This window comes from Nerophis ophidion, linkage group LG26, assembly GCF_033978795.1.
Source record: "Nerophis ophidion isolate RoL-2023_Sa linkage group LG26, RoL_Noph_v1.0, whole genome shotgun sequence".
In the NCBI taxonomy this organism is placed as follows: Eukaryota; Metazoa; Chordata; class Actinopteri; order Syngnathiformes; family Syngnathidae; genus Nerophis; species Nerophis ophidion.
Window position 1 is genome coordinate 35,682,088 of NC_084636.1, and position 18,438 is coordinate 35,700,525.

At 38.0% G+C, this 18,438-nt stretch overlaps 2 protein-coding genes across 2 annotated transcripts in view; both read right to left on the reverse strand.

The window, feature by feature from the left end:
- The window catches only part of LOC133543780 (gastrula zinc finger protein XlCGF57.1-like), a 41,033-nt gene extending 30,264 nt beyond the window's left edge, over positions 1–10,769 (reverse strand). The window contains exons 1-2 of the mRNA XM_061888567.1: positions 10,287–10,769; positions 7,355–7,537 (exon numbers count right to left, since the gene is read on the reverse strand). Coding sequence (XP_061744551.1) covers positions 7,355–7,537; positions 10,287–10,473 — 370 coding nt within the window. The 5' untranslated portion in view covers positions 10,474–10,769. The remainder of the gene's footprint in view (positions 1–7,354; positions 7,538–10,286) is intronic.
- Positions 10,770–12,683: 1,914 nt separating this feature from the next.
- Positions 12,684–17,971, reverse strand: LOC133543781 (zinc finger protein OZF-like). Its single transcript, XM_061888568.1, has 2 exons — positions 17,693–17,971; positions 12,684–15,178 (listed from the first exon to the last, which is right to left on the reverse strand). Exon 2 carries the CDS (start codon positions 15,126–15,128, stop codon positions 13,824–13,826), a length of 1,305 nt encoding a protein of 434 aa, XP_061744552.1. The 5' UTR covers positions 15,129–15,178; positions 17,693–17,971; the 3' UTR covers positions 12,684–13,823.
- Between the last annotated feature and the right edge of the window lie 467 nt (positions 17,972–18,438).

The following is an 18,438-nucleotide window of genomic DNA, read 5'->3' on the forward strand; positions in this document are numbered from 1 at the left end:
ACAGTGGGTTGTTGAGCAGCAAGCAGAAGTGTTAGTAACATCACTAGGAGGACAAACTGGAACAGTGGGTTGTTGAGCAGAGAGCAGCAAGCAGAAGTGTTAGTAACATCACTAGGAGGACAAACTGGAACAGACCAGATATTATTTTAACCGATTTCCGAACTCTAAATGGGTGAATTTTGGTGAATTAAACGCCTTTCTGTTTATCACACTTTTTGCGATGACGTCAGAACGTGACGTCACCGAGGTAACACACCCACCATTTTCATTTTCAACACATTACAAACACCGGGTCTCAGCTCTATTATTTTCCATTTTTTGGAACCTTGGAGACATCATGCCTCGTCGGTGTGTTGTCGGAGGGTGTAACAACACTAACAGGGAGGGATTCAAGTTGCACCACTGGCAAGAAATCTGCCGCCAGACCCCCATTGAATGTGCCAGAGTGTCTCCACATTTGACCGGCGGTGCTAAAGCAGACATGGCACAGAGATGTATGGATAACCTGCAGATGCATTTGCAACCATTAAGTCAACTAAATCACAAAGGTGAGTTTTGTTGATGTTGTTGACTTATGTGCTAATCAGACATATTTGGTCACGGCATGACTGCCAGCTAATCGATGCTAACATGCTACGCTAATCGATGCAAACATGCTATTTACGCTAGCTGTATGTACATTTGAAACTAGAGACCCACATTTGATGCGAAACAAACACTTACCAATCGACGAATTTAAGTTGCTCCAGTGTTCCAAGATGCGAAAGTCCTGATCGTTTGGTCCGCACATTTTACCGGCGATGCTAATAAGGCAGCCATGATATGGGCCACTTCATTAGGTACACCCACGCTATGGCCGAATGCCGTCAATAGCTATTCACTCTATAGCTTCAATTTCTTCTTCAATTTCGTTTTCTTTATCTGCCTCCATACTCCGACCATCTGTTTCAATACATGCGTAATCTGTTGAATCGCTTAAGCCGCTGAATCCGAGCTAATGTCGCTATATCTTGCTGTGGTAACCGCCATGTTGTTTGTATTGGCAGCCCTGTATGACGTCACAGGGAAATGGAGTGGTTTCGCAGATAGCGACAATAAGGCACTTTAAAGCTTCATTTAGGGATATTCCGGGACCGGTAAAATTTTGAAAAAAATTTCAAAAAATACAACAAGCCACTGGGAACTGATTTTTATTGTTTTTAACCCTTTTGAAATTGTGATAATGTTCCCCTTTAAATATTTATTTTGTGTGCTGTGACATTAACGTTCGAGCAACGTTGAGTTATTGATGTTGCTATTGCTCTGCAATATTTGGAGTGTTACTATTGTTGTGAAGGCACATTTGCGCATTATATTTTGAGTGTTACTTATATCCCGGAGCGGCTTATAGCGCAGAAAATACGGTAGTTGAAATCTTGAATAATGACTTTATAAATATTGGACCAAAATTGGAAGAAAGGATTCCAGACCCAGTTTCAATTGAGGACTATAATGATACCATTGAGCGAAATCCCAACTACGTGTTCCTCATTAATGTGACAAAAGAGGAAATAGTTATAATCGTGAAAAAATGAAAATCTAAGACTTCAACTGATTGTAATGGAATTGATGTGGAAACGATAAAAAAGGTTATTGAAAAGATCTCAGGACCATTAATGTATATTAGTAACCTATCAATCTCAAACAGGTCAATTCCCAAACAAAATGAAAATAGCTAAAGTTGCACCAATTTATAAGACTGGAAACAAACACCAATTTACAAATTATAGACCTGTTTCTTTACTTCCACAATTTTCTAAAATCATTGAAGAACTGTCCAATAACAGATTAGAGAGTTCATAAACAAACATAGAATACTAGATGAGAACCAATATGGATACACAGCTACTATTTCAACTTTGATGGCTGTAATTGAAATGACAGAAGAAATTATCAATGCAATAGATAGTAAAAAATGGGCGTCACTAGACAGTATACTAAAACGGTATGGCATCACAGGTTTGGTCTTAAACCGGATTAGAAGTTATTTAACCAACAGGAAACAATACGTGAAGCTCGGCGAACACACTTCTACAACACTAAATACATCCTGTGGTGTACCTCAGGGATCAATACTAGGACCAAAATTATTCAACCTATATATAAATGACATTTGTTAAGTTATAAAATATTTAAAATTAGTATTATTTGCGGACGATACGACAGTGTTATTTTCAGGAGAAAACAAATAAAAGATAATACAAATAATAGAAAAATGTTTAGATTAAAAAGATGGCTGGACAAAAACAGACTCTTTGAATATCGGTAAAACTAAAATAATGCTATTAGGTAACAGTAGAAGGGAAAGTCAAACACAATTACAAATAGACGGAATAGAAATTAAAAGAGTAAATGAAACCAAATGTGTAGGTATAATGATTGATGATAAATTGAACTGGAAATCTCATGTAAAAAATTTACAACATAAAGTAGCAAGAAGCACATCAATAGTGATGAAGCAAAACATGTTCGGGACCAAACATCCCTTCATATTCTCTACTGCTCACTAGTGTCACCATATCTGAGTTATTGTGCAGAAAAATGGGGAAATAACTACAAAAGTACACTTCATTCATTAACTGTGTTACAAAAAAGATCAGTTAGAATAATACATCATGTTGGATATAGAGAACATTCAAACCCTGTAATCATTGAATCAAAAATACTGAAATTCCACCACATAGTGAATTTGCAAAAAGCTAAAATTATACACAAAACAAACTATAACCTGCTAGCCAAGAATGTACAAAAAATATTCTCAAAAAAAAGAGGAGAAATATAATCTTAAAAAATGTAATTGAAAACATTTGTACAACACTTCAGACCTTCAGTATATCAGGATGTGGAATTAAATGATGGAATGGATTAAGCAAAGCAATCAAAAAATGTACTAAAATGATCCACTTCAAGAAACTCTTCAAACTTAAAGTGTTTATAAAGTAGAAAGAAAAAGAACCATAATAATAAACATTCTGAATTTATGTCATCCATCCATCTGTTAATTTTCAAGATAATCTTACTCATCTCACCATATGAAATGTAACTTACTTCACCGAGTATTATCTATTTAATTTTATTGTGATTACTTATGGAGTATATTGTCAATAAATTGAGAACAGGAATTGAACAAAAGTTTTAGCAACTGTTATGTAAAAGAAAAGGGGTAGGATTAAATAAGCTCTGCTTCTTCCTACTCCTTTTCCAACATGTTGAAAAGACAAACTGGAAATTGTGATGTATCATGTTGTATGTGTGATGTATCATGTAGTATGCATGCATGTGTGATGTATCATGTTGTATGTGTGATGTATCATGTTGTATGCATGCATGTGTGATGTATCATGTTGTATGTGTGATGTATCATGTTGTATGTGTGATGTATCATGTTGTATGTGTGATGTATCATGTTGTATGTGTGATGTATCATGTTGTATGTGTGATGTATCATGTTGTATGTGTGATGTATCATGTTGTATGTGTGATGTATCATGTTGTATGTGTGATGTATCATGTTGTATGTGTGATGTATCATGTTGTATGTGTGATGTATCATGTTGTATGTGTGATGTATCATGTTGTATGCATGCATGTGTGATGTATCATGTTGTATGTGTGATGTATCATGTTGTATGCATGCATGTGTGATGTATCATGTTGTATGCATGCATGTGTGATGTATCATGTTGTATGTGTGATGTATCATGTTGTATGTGTGATGTATCATGTTGTATGTGTGATGTATCATGTTGTATGTGTGATGTATCATGTTGTATGCATGCATGTGTGATGTATCATGTTGTATGTGTGATGTATCATGTTGTATGCATGCATGTGTGATGTATCATGTTGTATGTGTGATGTATCATGTTGTATGCATGCATGTGTGATGTATCATGTTGTATGCATGCATGTGTGATGTATCATGTTGTATGCATGCATGTGTGATGTATCATGTTGTATGCATGCATGTGTGATGTATCATGTTGTATGCATGCATGTGTGATGTATCATGTTGTATGCATGCATGTGTGATGTATCATGTTGTATGCATGCATGTGTGATGTATCATGTTGTATGCATGCATGTGTGATGTATCATGTTGTATGCATGCATGTGTGATGTATCATGTTGTATGTATGCATGTGTGATGTATCATGTTGTATGTGTGATGTATCATGTTGTATGCATGCATGTGTGATGTATCATGTTGTATGCATGGATGTGTGATGTATCATGTTGTATGCATGCATGTGTGATGTATCATGTTGTATGCATGCATGTGTGATGTATCATGTTGTATGTATGCATGTGTGATGTATCATGTTGTATGTGTGATGTATCATGTTGTATGCATGCATGTGTGATGTATCATGTTGTATGTGTGATGTATCATGTTGTATGCATGGATGTGTGATGTATCATGTTGTATGCATGCATGTGTGATGTATCATGTTGTATGCATGCATGTGTGATGTATCATGTTGTATGTGTGATGTATCATGTTGTATGCATGCATGTGTGATGTATCATGTTGTATGTGTGATGTATCATGTTGTATGCATGCATGTATGATGTATCATGTTGTATGTGTGATGTATCATGTTGTATGCATGCATGTGTGATGTATCATGTTGTATGCATGCATGTGTGATGTATCATGTTGTATGCATGCATGTGTGATGTATCATGTTGTATGCATGCATGTGTGATGTATCATGTTGTATGCATGCATGTGTGATGTATCATGTTGTATGCATGCATGTGTGATGTATCATGTTGTATGCATGCATGTGTGATGTATCATGTTGTATGCATGCATGTGTGATGTATCATGATGTATCATGTTGTATGTATGCATGTGTGATGTATCATGTTGTATGTGTGATGTATCATGTTGTATGCATGCATGTGTGATGTATCATGTTGTATGTGTGATGTATCATGTTGTATGCATGCATGTGTGATGTATCATGTTGTATGTGTGATGTATCATGTTGTATGCATGGATGTGTGATGTATCATGTTGTATGCATGCATGTGTGATGTATCATGTTGTATGTGTGATGTATCATGTTGTATGCATGCATGTGTGATGTATCATGTTGTATGCATGCATGTGTGATGTATCATGTTGTATGCATGCATGTGTGATGTATCATGTTGTATGTGTGATGTATCATGTTGTATGCATGCATGTGTGATGTATCATGTTGTATGCATGCATGTGTGATGTATCATGTTGTATGTGTGATGTATCATGTTGTATGCATGCATGTGTGATGTATCATGTTGTATGCATGCATGTGTGATGTATCATGTTGTATGCATGCATGTGTGATGTATCATGTTGTATGTGTGATGTATCATGTTGTATGCATGCATGTGTGATGTATCATGTTGTATGCATGCATGTGTGATGTATCATGTTGTATGTGTGATGTATCATGTTGTATGTGTGATGTATCATGTTGTATGTGTGATGTATCATGTTGTATGCATGCATGTGTGATGTATCATGTTGTATGTGTGATGTATCATGTTGTATGTGTGATGTATCATGTTGTATGTGTGATGTATCATGTTGTATGCATGCATGTGTGATGTATCATGTTGTATGCATGCATGCATGTGTGATGTATCATGTTGTATGTGTGATGTATCATGTTGTATGTGTGATGTATCATGTTGTATGCTTGCATGTTCCAAATAAACTCAAACTCAACTCAACTGATACTTGGTTGATATTCAAGCCACAAAATGCAAATGGAGTATTGTTGGCCATTTTTGGATGGTTAGAGAGGACCTCCCATTGGCTCCATTGCAAGTGCACTTTTATTTACATTTATGAGTTAGAATTAGGGCTGGGCGATATATGGAATATACTCCATATATCGTGGGTTTGTCTCTGTGCGATATAGAAAATGACTATATCGTGATATTCGGGTATACGTTCTCACGCAGTTGCTTTTAGCTGCAGGCATTACACTACATCCTCTTCTCACTCTTTCTTGTCTCTCCTTCTCACAGAGACATAGAACAAGCGCACCTTTTTACATAGGTCACATACTGTCGCGTGTGCAACGTCATACGCCCTCGCAGAACCGACAGGTAGCGGCATGGTAAGGTTAGCTGTGGTGCTATCGAAGTGGTGCTAGTGGTAATACGAGAGAAAGAAGGTGCTAATCTGGTAACAAATGAAGGAATAATTTATTTTCCAAGAAAAACAGCAGGGAGTCCATCGTCTGGCGGTGGTTTGGCTTCAAGCGGGAAGATGTTGAACAGACAACCGCAATATGTCTAGTATGCGAGGAAATCGTTGCTACAAAAAGTAGCAGCACTGCTAATGTGTAGCATCATTTGAAAAGTCACCCGCTAGAGAATGAAGAGTGCTTGAAACTCTGCATGTCAACATCTCAGTTTGGTGCCACACCCACAAAATGCCAAAACAAACCATTTCCACATCAACACCGTATGAAAAAAATAGTCAACAACAGAAGGCGATAACGTCCGCAGGAACCTACCACATAGCGAAGGACATACACTATTTGATTTCCTATTTTGCAGCACATTTTTATTTGACACTTATTGAAATATATTGTGTGACATCATGCACAAAAGTGCACTTTATTTGTTTTAAACTATTGTAGTGGCGTTCTGTACAAAAAGTGCACTTTAATTTAGTGTTGTTTTGATGTGTCATCTTAGTGACATCATGCACAAAAGTGCACTAATAGCTTGTTTTAAAATGTCTCTGACAATCTTGCACTTTCTGCTTTGATAATGACATGAATGTTTGTGCCACTGCTTAATAACTGTTTAACAAATACACTTTTGCTAATTTGACTTAGTTGTGATTTCCCTCTCTGCATGAAAGTTTAAAAGTAGCATCTATGAATGCAGTATGAAGAAGAATGTTTGAATGTAGACACATAGAATCATCATACTGCTGTCATTATATGCATCAAGTGTTCATCCAAGGCTGTGGCAAAATATCCACACATATATGTTGTATCGTGATGTGGCCTAAACATATTGAGATATTAATAAAAGGCCATATCACCCAGCCCTAGTTAGAATGTGATTTTTTTTAACATATATCCACCATCATGTCTTTTATAATGATTGTGAACTATAGAAAAAAATCCCCAAAAATTGCAGTTCCCCTCTCAATTCTAGAGATTGGATTTAAGACTTGAAGTGTATGAACATGAAGTGATGAAGCCTACTTGGATGAGAGGACAAAGGTCTTGTAAGACAAAGTGAAGAGTCCATCTGTGATGGATTGAATGCCCTGAGAATAAAATGTTGTGCTTACTTGGACTGTGATGAAGCTGTGAGGACTCAGCTGCTTTGTCTTCATGCTCTTCAGTCTTCACAGAGACAACAGTCAGTGGAAACTTGCTGACATCAGCCTCCTCCTGTCCTAGAAGACACTGTCCCTCCTGGCTGATCCACACTTCCTCCTCTTCCTCTTTAATGTGAGGGGGCTGCTGGACGTCTGTTGGGTAAATAAGTAAATAAGATAAAGAGAGAACAAAAATAGTTTTGGACTGACACGGTTAACACAATGACATTATTTTTGTTGTTTTGTGTGTTGTGTTAAAAGTAAGTAGCAAAACAACCGATAAAAACACGGAAAACACCTCCTTCTTTTCTAAACTTAATTCAAAAATTGTACAGTGAGTACAAAAACAGACTTGGAAATTTGATGGGGGTCAATTTGAAAAGTTTTTATAAGTACGAGGCAGCATTGATTGAGGCATTCTTAACTTCACTGATGTAAAGTGTGTAAATATTTTATTCTGTATACGGTCCATTACACCTACTCTTTAACTCTAAATGTATCCATAATATTATAATGGCATTGTCCTCACCATAACTTCATTATCATAGAAATTAAAAAAAAAAAATCAAATTCCAAAATCACTTAAAAAACACACATTTATGGCATGTTATTGTCATCATGCAAAACCCGTTTTTGTGGTCATTTTGTTGGCTGAGCCAAAAGGAACTTTTAACAAAAACATGTCTAACTATGTGCTGTTTTATGGAGTATCTCCATCAACAATTCCTCTTTAGGAATTGGGGACCATCTATGACACGCTGAAGGAAAGTCAGTCACCTTTATCTTCTTTTAATAAATCAAGTGTTGACTCCTTTGGTTATTGAAAATAAATGTTTAATTTCACTTATTCTTGCTTGTAAGTCAAAACCAGGAAGCAAAATTATAACTTTATTAGATTTGATGACAGTATAAAATGTATTTGGTGACTGTGTGATTTTTTTTTACATCTTCTTGGGGACTGGAACACAGATATGTCCTGAAAGGATGCACCCATTTTTAAAACCTTCACTAAGCTGTGCCACCAACATTGTCTCACTTAGCTCATTAAGCAGACTACCAGGGTGAGTGAGTCCTTTTAAACCTTCATAGACCTCCTTGTTACTTTTGACCACTCTAAGATCACCACAAGTGGAACTACTGTATGCGGCTTAAGTGATCATTCCATCATTTTCTGTACCCATAAAGAACATAGAACCGAGGCTGAAGGCCACAAAACAAGCAAAGAAAGCCCCAATCCTCAAGACCTAGACGAGCAAGGCTTTCAATGACAAACTTGCACATTAAGACTCACGCTGGTACTTGCAAGTACACAGGTCTTTGGGTCAATTCCTAACCTTAGAAAAGTAGATAACTTCACAGTCAAAGTGGGTGACAAAATTGTAACAAACAAAAGTGAGATTACCTATCTTGGCTGCATCCCAGAGACTAATCTCTCCAGTAAAAAATGGCTACTAAGGTAGTCAAAGAATCAACCAACAAATTATGTTCTTACTAGTGTTGTCCCGATACCAATATTATGGTACCGGGACCTGTACCAAAATATATTTAGATATTTTTCGATTCTTTTCTTAATAAAAGGGACCACAAAAAAGTGCATTATTGGTTTTATTTAAACAAAGAATCTTAGGGTACATTAAACATATGTTTCTTATTGCAAGTTTGTCCTTAAATAAAATAGTGAACATACAAGACAACTTGTCTTGTAGTCGTAAGTAAACAAACAAAAGCTCCTAATTTAGTCTGTTGACATATGCAGTAACATATTTTGTCATCTATATTCTATTATTTTGTCAATTTTTTTAAGGGCAATTGGTAGAAAATTGATTATTAATCTAAATGATAAATGAATAAATGGGTTGTACTTGTATAGCGCTTTTCTACCTTCAAGGTACTCAAAGCACTTTGACACTACTTCCACATTCACACACACATTCACACACTGATGGAGGGAGCTGCCATGCAAGGCGCCAACCAGCACCCATCAGGAGCAAGCGTGAAGTGTCTTGCTCAGGACACAACGGACGTGATGAGGTTGGTACTAGGTGGGATTTGGACCAGGGACCCTCGGGTTGCGCACGGCCACTCTGCCACTGCGCCACGCCGTCTACTTGTTCATTTACTGGTAATATCTGCTTATGTTCTGTTTTAACATGTGCTATCTACACTTCTGTTAAAATGTAATAATCACTGATTCTTCTGTTGTTTGATACTTTACATTAGTTTTGGATGATACCATAAATTTGGGTATAAATCTGATACCATACACCAACATAAACCATTCCACTAAAATACCCATGCAGCTGACTAGATACTTCCAATATATAAAATATATTGACCATTATAACACCAGAGGTAGTTGTACAAATCACATTCGAGCCAGATTTCACTCCAAAAAAGGTTGTAATTTGTTTGCCTGCTATACCAACAACATGTGGGTCTTCCTATCAATAGCCGTAAAGGTGTGTCAATCCCTTACTTCCTTCAACGCTGCTTTGAAAATACACTACAGGTTGTAACTGGGAATATACAAAGCTTTTGCTTTTTTTTTAATTTTATATTCTAGCAGCATTTTTGTACTTTAAATGCTACTTTTTACATAATACTGTTTTCTGTGTGAGTGAACAAATATTTCAACTAAAACCTTCTTTCTTGTAGCAGTGAATATGTACCGTGATGAAAGTCTACCCTTTCCTATGCAGACTTCTCACAACTCCTTCAATCAATCAATCACACATTGTTACAAACTGAGAGGAACATCAACCTCAAACTGTCTCCTTTTCATGAAGAATCTAAATCCAAGCATTGCATCATCCCCACAAGACCAAGCATCTTCCTATTGAAGAAAAGAGTTAAAAATGAGATATAAAGTTAGTAGAGATGTGAGAGTAAGAAGTCAACAAACCTGTTCTGTGTAACACAACTTGATGTTTCTTGAAAACCGCGTCCAGTAGTTGATTGTAATCCTCCTTTGTTCTCGAAAGTTCCGCCTCGTATTCTGCTATCGTTCTTTCTAACACTACAAATATTTCTTCGACGGCAGCAGTTAGTCGCTGATCCACCAACGCTCTCAACATTTGTAATGTAGACATTTTCAAGACTTTACTCTCACACTTGATCTCTACTTAGCGATGTGTTGATCACTTCTGTTAGCAGCTAACAAGCTAAGCTAACTAGCGAGCTAAGATAGCAGGAGAAGCGGCACAGTGCTTCTAGCGCATCAATACGACTTTATCCTTAAATAAAGAATCACAGATGTATTTTATACGACGTAAATATTTCAAACTGGAGAACAAATAATAAAACTGACTTATTAACGTCCTGCTCGCGGCTTTCTGCGTCTGCGTCGTCTTCTTCTTCTTCTTCTGTTTTTATGGCGGTTGGCAAGCAACCTTGTAGTGCGCATTAGCGCCACCTACTGTAATGGAGTGTGGACCGAGGTGTATCCCTGCTCTATTTTCTTATATTTAACCCAGTGTTTTTTAAATATGCGGGAAGAGCAGCACAAAGTTCCCCTGGAGAAGGAAACAGGAGAGTGACTCAACTTTTTGTTGTATTTTTATTTTAATTGACACACACACACACACACACACACACACACACACACACACACATACATATATATAGTTGTTTTGTTTGATTGTTTTTTTTTAATTAATTTTTTTTTTTTTACAACAGGCTGTGCTTCTAACATACTCCTAAAACGTTTTTTCCTATTGTTCTTCTTCTTTTTTAATTATAAATCAGAAGTGTCACCAGGACGTCCCCTGGCCCTAACACTCATTGAAGGACATTTACGGGCAGTGACTTTGGTCTTATATGGACATTGTTAACATCCATATTATCAACCTTTCTGTTTGGTCCTTGTGTGCCAGCTGTTTAATGGCAAATGTTTTTGAAGAAACTGCAAGTGGGTTCCCTCCGGGTACTCCGGCTTCCTCCCACCTCCAAAGACATGCACCTGGGGATAGGCCCCTCCCACCTCCAAAGACATGCACCTGGGGATAGGCCCCTCCCACCTCCAAAGACATGCACCTGGGGATAGGCCCCTCCCACCTCCAAAGACATGCACCTGGGGATAGGCCCCTCCCACCTCCAAAGACATGCACCTGGGGATAGGTTGATTGGCAACACTAAATGGTCCCTAGTGTGTGAATGTTGTCTCTCTATCTGTGTTGGCCCTGTGATGAGGTGGCGACTTGTCCAGGGTGTACTCTGCCTTCCGCCCGACTGTAGCTGAGATAGGCGCCAGCGCCCCCCGCGACCCCGAAAGGGAATAAGCAGTAGAAAATGGATGGATGGATGCAAATGTTCAGTTTTGCACATTTTAAATTGATCAGGATTTCTTTTATTGAAGCTGTGGTGGTGTGTACGGACCTTTCTTGTTCTTGTAAGTGTTCCTTTTTTGATCCAGCACCCATCCCAATTGGGTTTTTTGTTTTTCCCTTATGTTTTGCACATTTTGAAAAGATAAATGTATGGTTGAAGAATACAATGTTCTTGTGATTATGGTATGAATAGGACTTACAGTAAGTGCAACAGTGGTCTAGTGGAGGTGTAAAGTTGATATTTCCAAGCATTTGGGCTTTTTTTTTAAAGCATTTTTTGAAATAGGGGAAACCCACACTTTATAAGGGACACCAAAATAATCCAACAACCTGCGAGATGTCCCTTATTTCAAAGTCTGAATGTTGGCAACCCTAATGGTTTGAAAAAGGCATTTGGTCGCTGATGAGCTTATTTAGTGATAAAAGTATTTTACTATTTTAAGATTTCATTAAGTATGACCTGCAAATAGACGAAAATATTTCAAAACACTTATAAAGGTTTCCATTCAAAATATTCTAAATACAGCATGTAATGTTTTTCAGAACTCTTTTCTAAACTTTCTGGGCTTTTGGTGGATGGACACAATATTACAGATTTCAAACTCTGAAATTGGACAATTCTTTACCATTTCTTATTTGCAGTATTTTCTCTGGAACAAAACAAACAAACAAACAAACAAAACTTGAATGTTTCCTTTCTTCCAAAGGCAAAATAGTTCATAGAAAAAAACAAACAAAAAAAAAAACAGAATTGACCACTTAAAATAATTTTAGGATGATGTTTTGCAATTTAAGACAAAACTTGTTCTTTCTGTGAAAGCAAAACAAAATAAACTATTTATTTGATGAATGTATGCAAAGTAAACCTCTGTGGGATGATGTACAATATTGGCTTTTGCCTGACACTCCAAACTTGTTTTCTGAAATTGATGTTTTGGGGATGTTAAAAAAGAAAAAAAAAAACATACAACATGTTTAAAATACAATAAAGGATTTTTATTTTATTTTATCCACAAATGTAACAAAACCATCCTTCCACAAACAATACAGTCATTTTCTCTCACTTTTATATTGCATGAAGGTCTGGGGACATACATATAAAACACTCACAACACAATCATCATATTACAAAAGAGTAATGAAGATAATTAATAAAAATGATTATACAGACCCAACAAATGACTCATAAAGTCACATTTTAAAATAGTATAAAAGACAACTGTTCAAATGATATATAAAGTGAACAATAATATACTTCCTGAAGTGGTTCAGAAGATGTTTCGGATGTGAAGCAGTACATATGTATATCATATAAAGGTGCTTATCTATGGGATTATTAATAATTAGAAATAAAAATATGTCACACTTCAATATTTTAAACACCTATAAAAAACACTACTATGAATAAGTCTAATATTGTATGATGAATATATATATATATATATATATATATATATATATATACACACATGTTTTTAATGTATGTAAAATATGTCTTGTATTGTTTACTCTCACCTTTTCAGTCAAAATGTTCTGTTCAATTTTGAATAAAAGTACACAATGTTGCATAATAATGCATGTACTTGACTAAAAAAAACACTAATACAAAATATCTAATCTATAAATGTAACAACATTTTAAAATAGTGTTACACAAACAACAATGTTACACATATAGTCACACATTTTAAAAGGAGATTTTGTGTGAAATATATGTACACTAAATGCAATTTACATATATCACATGTTTTGTACTGTTTTGGATTTACTGACCTTCTTAGTAAAATTGTTCCTCTTTTAGTAATATATGTCAATATAAAAGTACACAATGTTGCACATTAATGCATTCAATGGGCTGAAAAAATGGTGTATAAATGTAGAAGGATATTAAACAGATTGTTAGACAAACAACAATGTCACACATGTTATATGTGCTGATGTTGTTAGAAAGTCAAAATGAAAGTCTTGATAGTTTATTTCAAATCCTGCAGTTTCATTTGCTGCTGCTGTTCTCACCAGCACACTTGTGTTTCTTACACTGGTACTTAGAAGACAATCTTTCACCACACACACTGCAACTCAACACTTTCTCTCCTGGGTGTCTCCTCATGTGTGCTACAAGGTTTGATCGCTGACATGTGATTTTTCACCAGTGTGTGTTCTAGTGTGTCTTTTCAAATTGTGACTTTGTGTAAAACCTTTACCACAGATTGAACAGGAAAAAGGTTTATCACCAGTGTGTGTTCTCATATGTCTTTTCAAACTCTGAAGTTCTATAAAACCTTTACCACAGGTTGAACAGGAAAAAGGTTTATCACCAGTGTGTGTTCTCATGTGTACTTTCAAATTGTTTCTTTGTACAAAACTTTTACCACAGATTGAACAGACATGAAGTTTTTCTCTGGTGTGTATTCTCTTGTGTCTTTCCAAATGCTGACTTTGTGTAAAACCTTTACCACAGGTTGAACAGGAAAAGGGTTTTTCACCAGTGTGTGTTCTCATGTGTCTTTTCAAACTCTGAAGTTCTGTAAAACCTTTACCACAGGTTGAACAGGAAAAAGGTTTATCACCAGTGTGTGTTCTCATGTGTCTTTTCAAACTCTGAAATTCTGTAAAACCTTTACCACAGGTTGAACAGGAAAAGGGTTTTTCACCAGTGTGTGTTCTCTTGTGTACTTCCAAATTGTTTCTTTGTACAAAACTTTTACTACAGATTGAACAGACATGAAGTTTTTCTCCGGTGTGTGTTCTCTTGTGTCTTTTCAAATTCTGACTTTGTGTAAAACCTTTACCACAGGTTGAACAAGAAAAAGTTTTTTCTCCAGTGTGTGTTTTTATGTGTCTTTTCAGAAGACTTTGGTATTTAAATGTTTTGTGACAGTGAGAGCATGTCAGGCGTGTGTTGTCAGTGTGACATGTTGCATCATCTTTAGAGTCTTCATCATCAGTGTCAGGAGAGTGTGAGGTTGTGTCCTCACTATCTGATAGTGGAGCTAAGAGCTTGTCTGCTTGTGATCCTCCACAGTGGTCTCCATCAGCTTCTGTTGTCATGTGTTGTGTTGAGCTGCTGCTTGGAGGCTCCCCCCCTCCCCTCTCCTCACTCTTCACAGGGACACCAGTCACTGGCATCTTGGTGACATCAACCTCCTCCAGTCCTTCAAGATGCTCTCCCTGCTGACTGATGCTGTGTTCTTCCGCTTCCTCTTTAATGTGAGGGGTCAGTGGGTCCTCCTCTTCCTCCTTAATGTGAGGGCTCAATGGGTCCTCCTCTTCATCCTTAATGTGAGGGCTCAGTGAATACACTGATTCCTCTTTAATTTGTGGTGTCAGTGGGTCCTCCTCTTCCTCTTTAAAATGGGGCATCAGTGGGTATTCCTCTTCCTTCTTAATGTGGGAGGGCTGTGGCTCCTCTGTCCGCATCCTGAAACTCCACTTCTGTTGCTCAGGGTGAAGATGTTCTTCACAGACGTCTGCAAGACAAACATACCATCTCTGCTCAGTCACACAATGCATTCAGTACTTTTACATGCACTTAGGAAAAACAAGTTATCGTATGAACTGTCTTGAAATCTCAGTGACGCACAAACAGGCTGCTCTTACAACATTAATAACGGGAAAAGAAAAAAACAAACCGGGACGAAAGAACTTTTTTGCATGGATAGACGACATGGTTTAAAATTGATTTTGCAATATATTATTTCATATAGAATTACTAGTAGAACCATTTTAAAACAGGCTTCAATTTCAGGTTCAAACTCTGAAGACGTATATTAAACAAGACAAGAAGCAAATAATCAAACATAGACATGATTCCATTTGGATTCAATTGAGGAGAAACGTGTTGACCTGTAACCTCTTACAGTGTCACCCACGCTCTGGCGAAAGAATGTACCCCTCCTTCTTTATTTTACTTTCTCCGACCACATGACCACAGCTGCTTCCAGAGGGAAGTGGTCCATAAACAGCGTTGCTTTTGGTTACGGAACAGTTCAAAAGGTCGTAAACAAGTTCAAAAAGAGGTTCGTAAAACAGTTGAAAAAGGAGGTTCAAAAAGAGGTCGCCTGGTGGGGAGTCTGGTCCTGCTTCCTCTTCGCTTTTGTAGTGCTTGGGTCGGACAATATCTTTCTGTTTGATTATAATACATGAAAGAAAACAGGCACACCTTCATCTTGGTCCCCCCTACACAGTGGAGTTTTACGAGCCTTACTCTTGGTAGGTTTCAAAGACAGCTTTTGCTTCTCACCGGTCACTCAATGTATCACAAAGTTTTTGTGATAACTTAGAAACAATTATTCTAAAATTTCCCTCCTCTTTATCACATAAACTTCCCCATAATATCCTTATCCCTAATAACTTCTTCTTGCGATTTTCAGTTATTGGTTGATTTCCCCAGGGCCAAGTTATGTCTACACTCAGAATTGAACATCAATTTTTTTCCCTCATAATTATGACATTTCTGGAAACAAATCAGGAACACCATCCAGGTAGGTATCCTCGATGTAAGTGTTGTTGAAACTTACACTTAATATTTTTTGTTTTAAGGCTTAATATTTTTTGTTGAAATTTATTATGGTTGTGAATTCATGTTACATTTTTTGTAAATAAGACACATTTTGTTTACTATAAAAGGGGCAATTTATTTTCTTCGTTACACCGCTATTCTCGCGAGGTTTTGGTGTAGTATTAGGGGTTGCGAGATCTGCATTCGCCCAGACTTGCAAAAGACTTTGAGCCATCAGCAGCAGCAAGAACATTTGGCTAGCTGAACAAAGTATTTGTCATATTGTTTCAAATTGTTCTGTATATTTGTGGAATGCATTGGTTTAATTATCGTACGCTCATTTAGTTGTGCAAGACTGAAATATTTGCTGCCCAAGAACCTCCGAAGTGGCAGGCGGCCACAAGGTAGCTTTTTTGTTTAGCACTTTATTTGCCTGTGACTGAACTATGTATAAAACCATTGTATTTCATGTCTTGTCCTGTAGTTTTCACGGCATAAACCCAAGTAAAGAGCGCGTCTTTAAGAAGCCGTGCCAGTGTTGTCATTTCGGAGCCCCCTAACCCTAACCCCGGGCTCAAAGTGAAACCTGGAGAAGCGTGATTGGGAAGAATGGACGCCCGGATCTGAACCCGAGTGTTGTTTTGTTATCTGCCCCAAGTGGAGGAGTTCAAGTCCCTAGGAGTCTTCTTCATGAGTGAGGGAAGAGTGGATCGTGAGATCGACAGGTGGATCGGTGCGGCGTCTTCAGTAATGCGGACGCTGTATCGATCCATTGTGGTGAAGAAGGACCTGAGCCGAAAGGCAAAGCTCTCAATTTACCGGTCGATCTACGTTCCCATCCTCACCGATGGTCACGAGCTTGGGGTTATGACCAAAAGGATAAGATCACGGGTACAAGCAGCCCAAATGAGTTTCCTCATGACCCTCCCTTAGAGATAGGGGAAGAAGCTCTGCCATCCGGGAGCAGCTCAAAGTAAAGCCGCTGTTACTCCTCATTGAAAGGAGCCAGATGAGGAGGTTCGGGCATTTGGTCAGGATGCCACCCGAACGCCTCCCGAGGGAGGTGTTTAGGGCACGGAGGAAGACCCAGAACACTTTGTCTCCCGGCTGGCCTGGGAACGCCTCGGGATACCCAGGGAAGAGCTGGACGAAGTGGCTGGGGAGATGAAAGTCTGGGCTTCCCTGCTTAGGCTGCTTCCCCCGCAACCCGACCTCATATAAGCAGAAGAAGATGGATGGATGGATGGATAGATGTGTAACACAACTTGATGTTTCTTGAAAACAGCGTCCAGTAGTTGATGTTGTTGCTCCTTCTCCTCTTTTGTTGGAAAAAGTTCCTCCTTGTACTCTGCTATCCTTTTTTTATTTTTTTTTCTAACATCACAAATATTTTTTCAACAGCAGCAGTTAGTCGCTGAGTCAGCAACACTCACATCATTTGTAATGTAGACATGTTCACACAATAAAAACACTTTACACTTACATTGGATCTCTGCTTTGATGTGTCGATCACTTCCGCCTCTCTTTGTTAGCAGCTAACAAGCTAAGCTAACCAGCAGGCTAGGCTAGCACGTCAAAGTGCACTCAGACTAATGTATCCGCAAACAAACAATTAACAAGGACGTAAACTCTGTTAAACGACACACATGTGCACATGTACGTTGTAATTAAGACCTACAAACCATGATAACCAAAACAACGTATTCTCCGCCACACGCCATCTTGTTTTGTTCTTCCTCCTGTGTGACGTCATCGAGGTGTTCTACACTGCGGAACAAATGTTGGCCAAACACGTGTTTCGCCGGGACAATAGTGGGTGGTGCACACTTCCTTCAAACACGTGTTTCACTGGGACAATAGTGAGTGGTGCACACTTCCTTCAAACACGTGTTTCGCCGGGACAATAGTGGGTGGTGCACACTTCCTTCAAACACGTGTTTCGCTGGGACAATAGTGAGTGGTGCACACTTCCTTCAAACACGTGTTTCGCCGGGACAATAGTGGGTGGTGCACACTTCCTTCAAACACGTGTTTCGCCGGGACAATAGTGGGTGGTGCACACTTCCTTCAAACACGTGTTTCACTGGGACATTAGTGAGTGGTGCACACTTCCTTCAAACACGTGTTTCGCCGGGACATTAGTGGGTGGTGCACACTTCCTTCAAACACGTGTTTCGCCGGGACAATAGTGGGTGGTGCACACTTCCTTCAAACACGTGTTTCACTGGG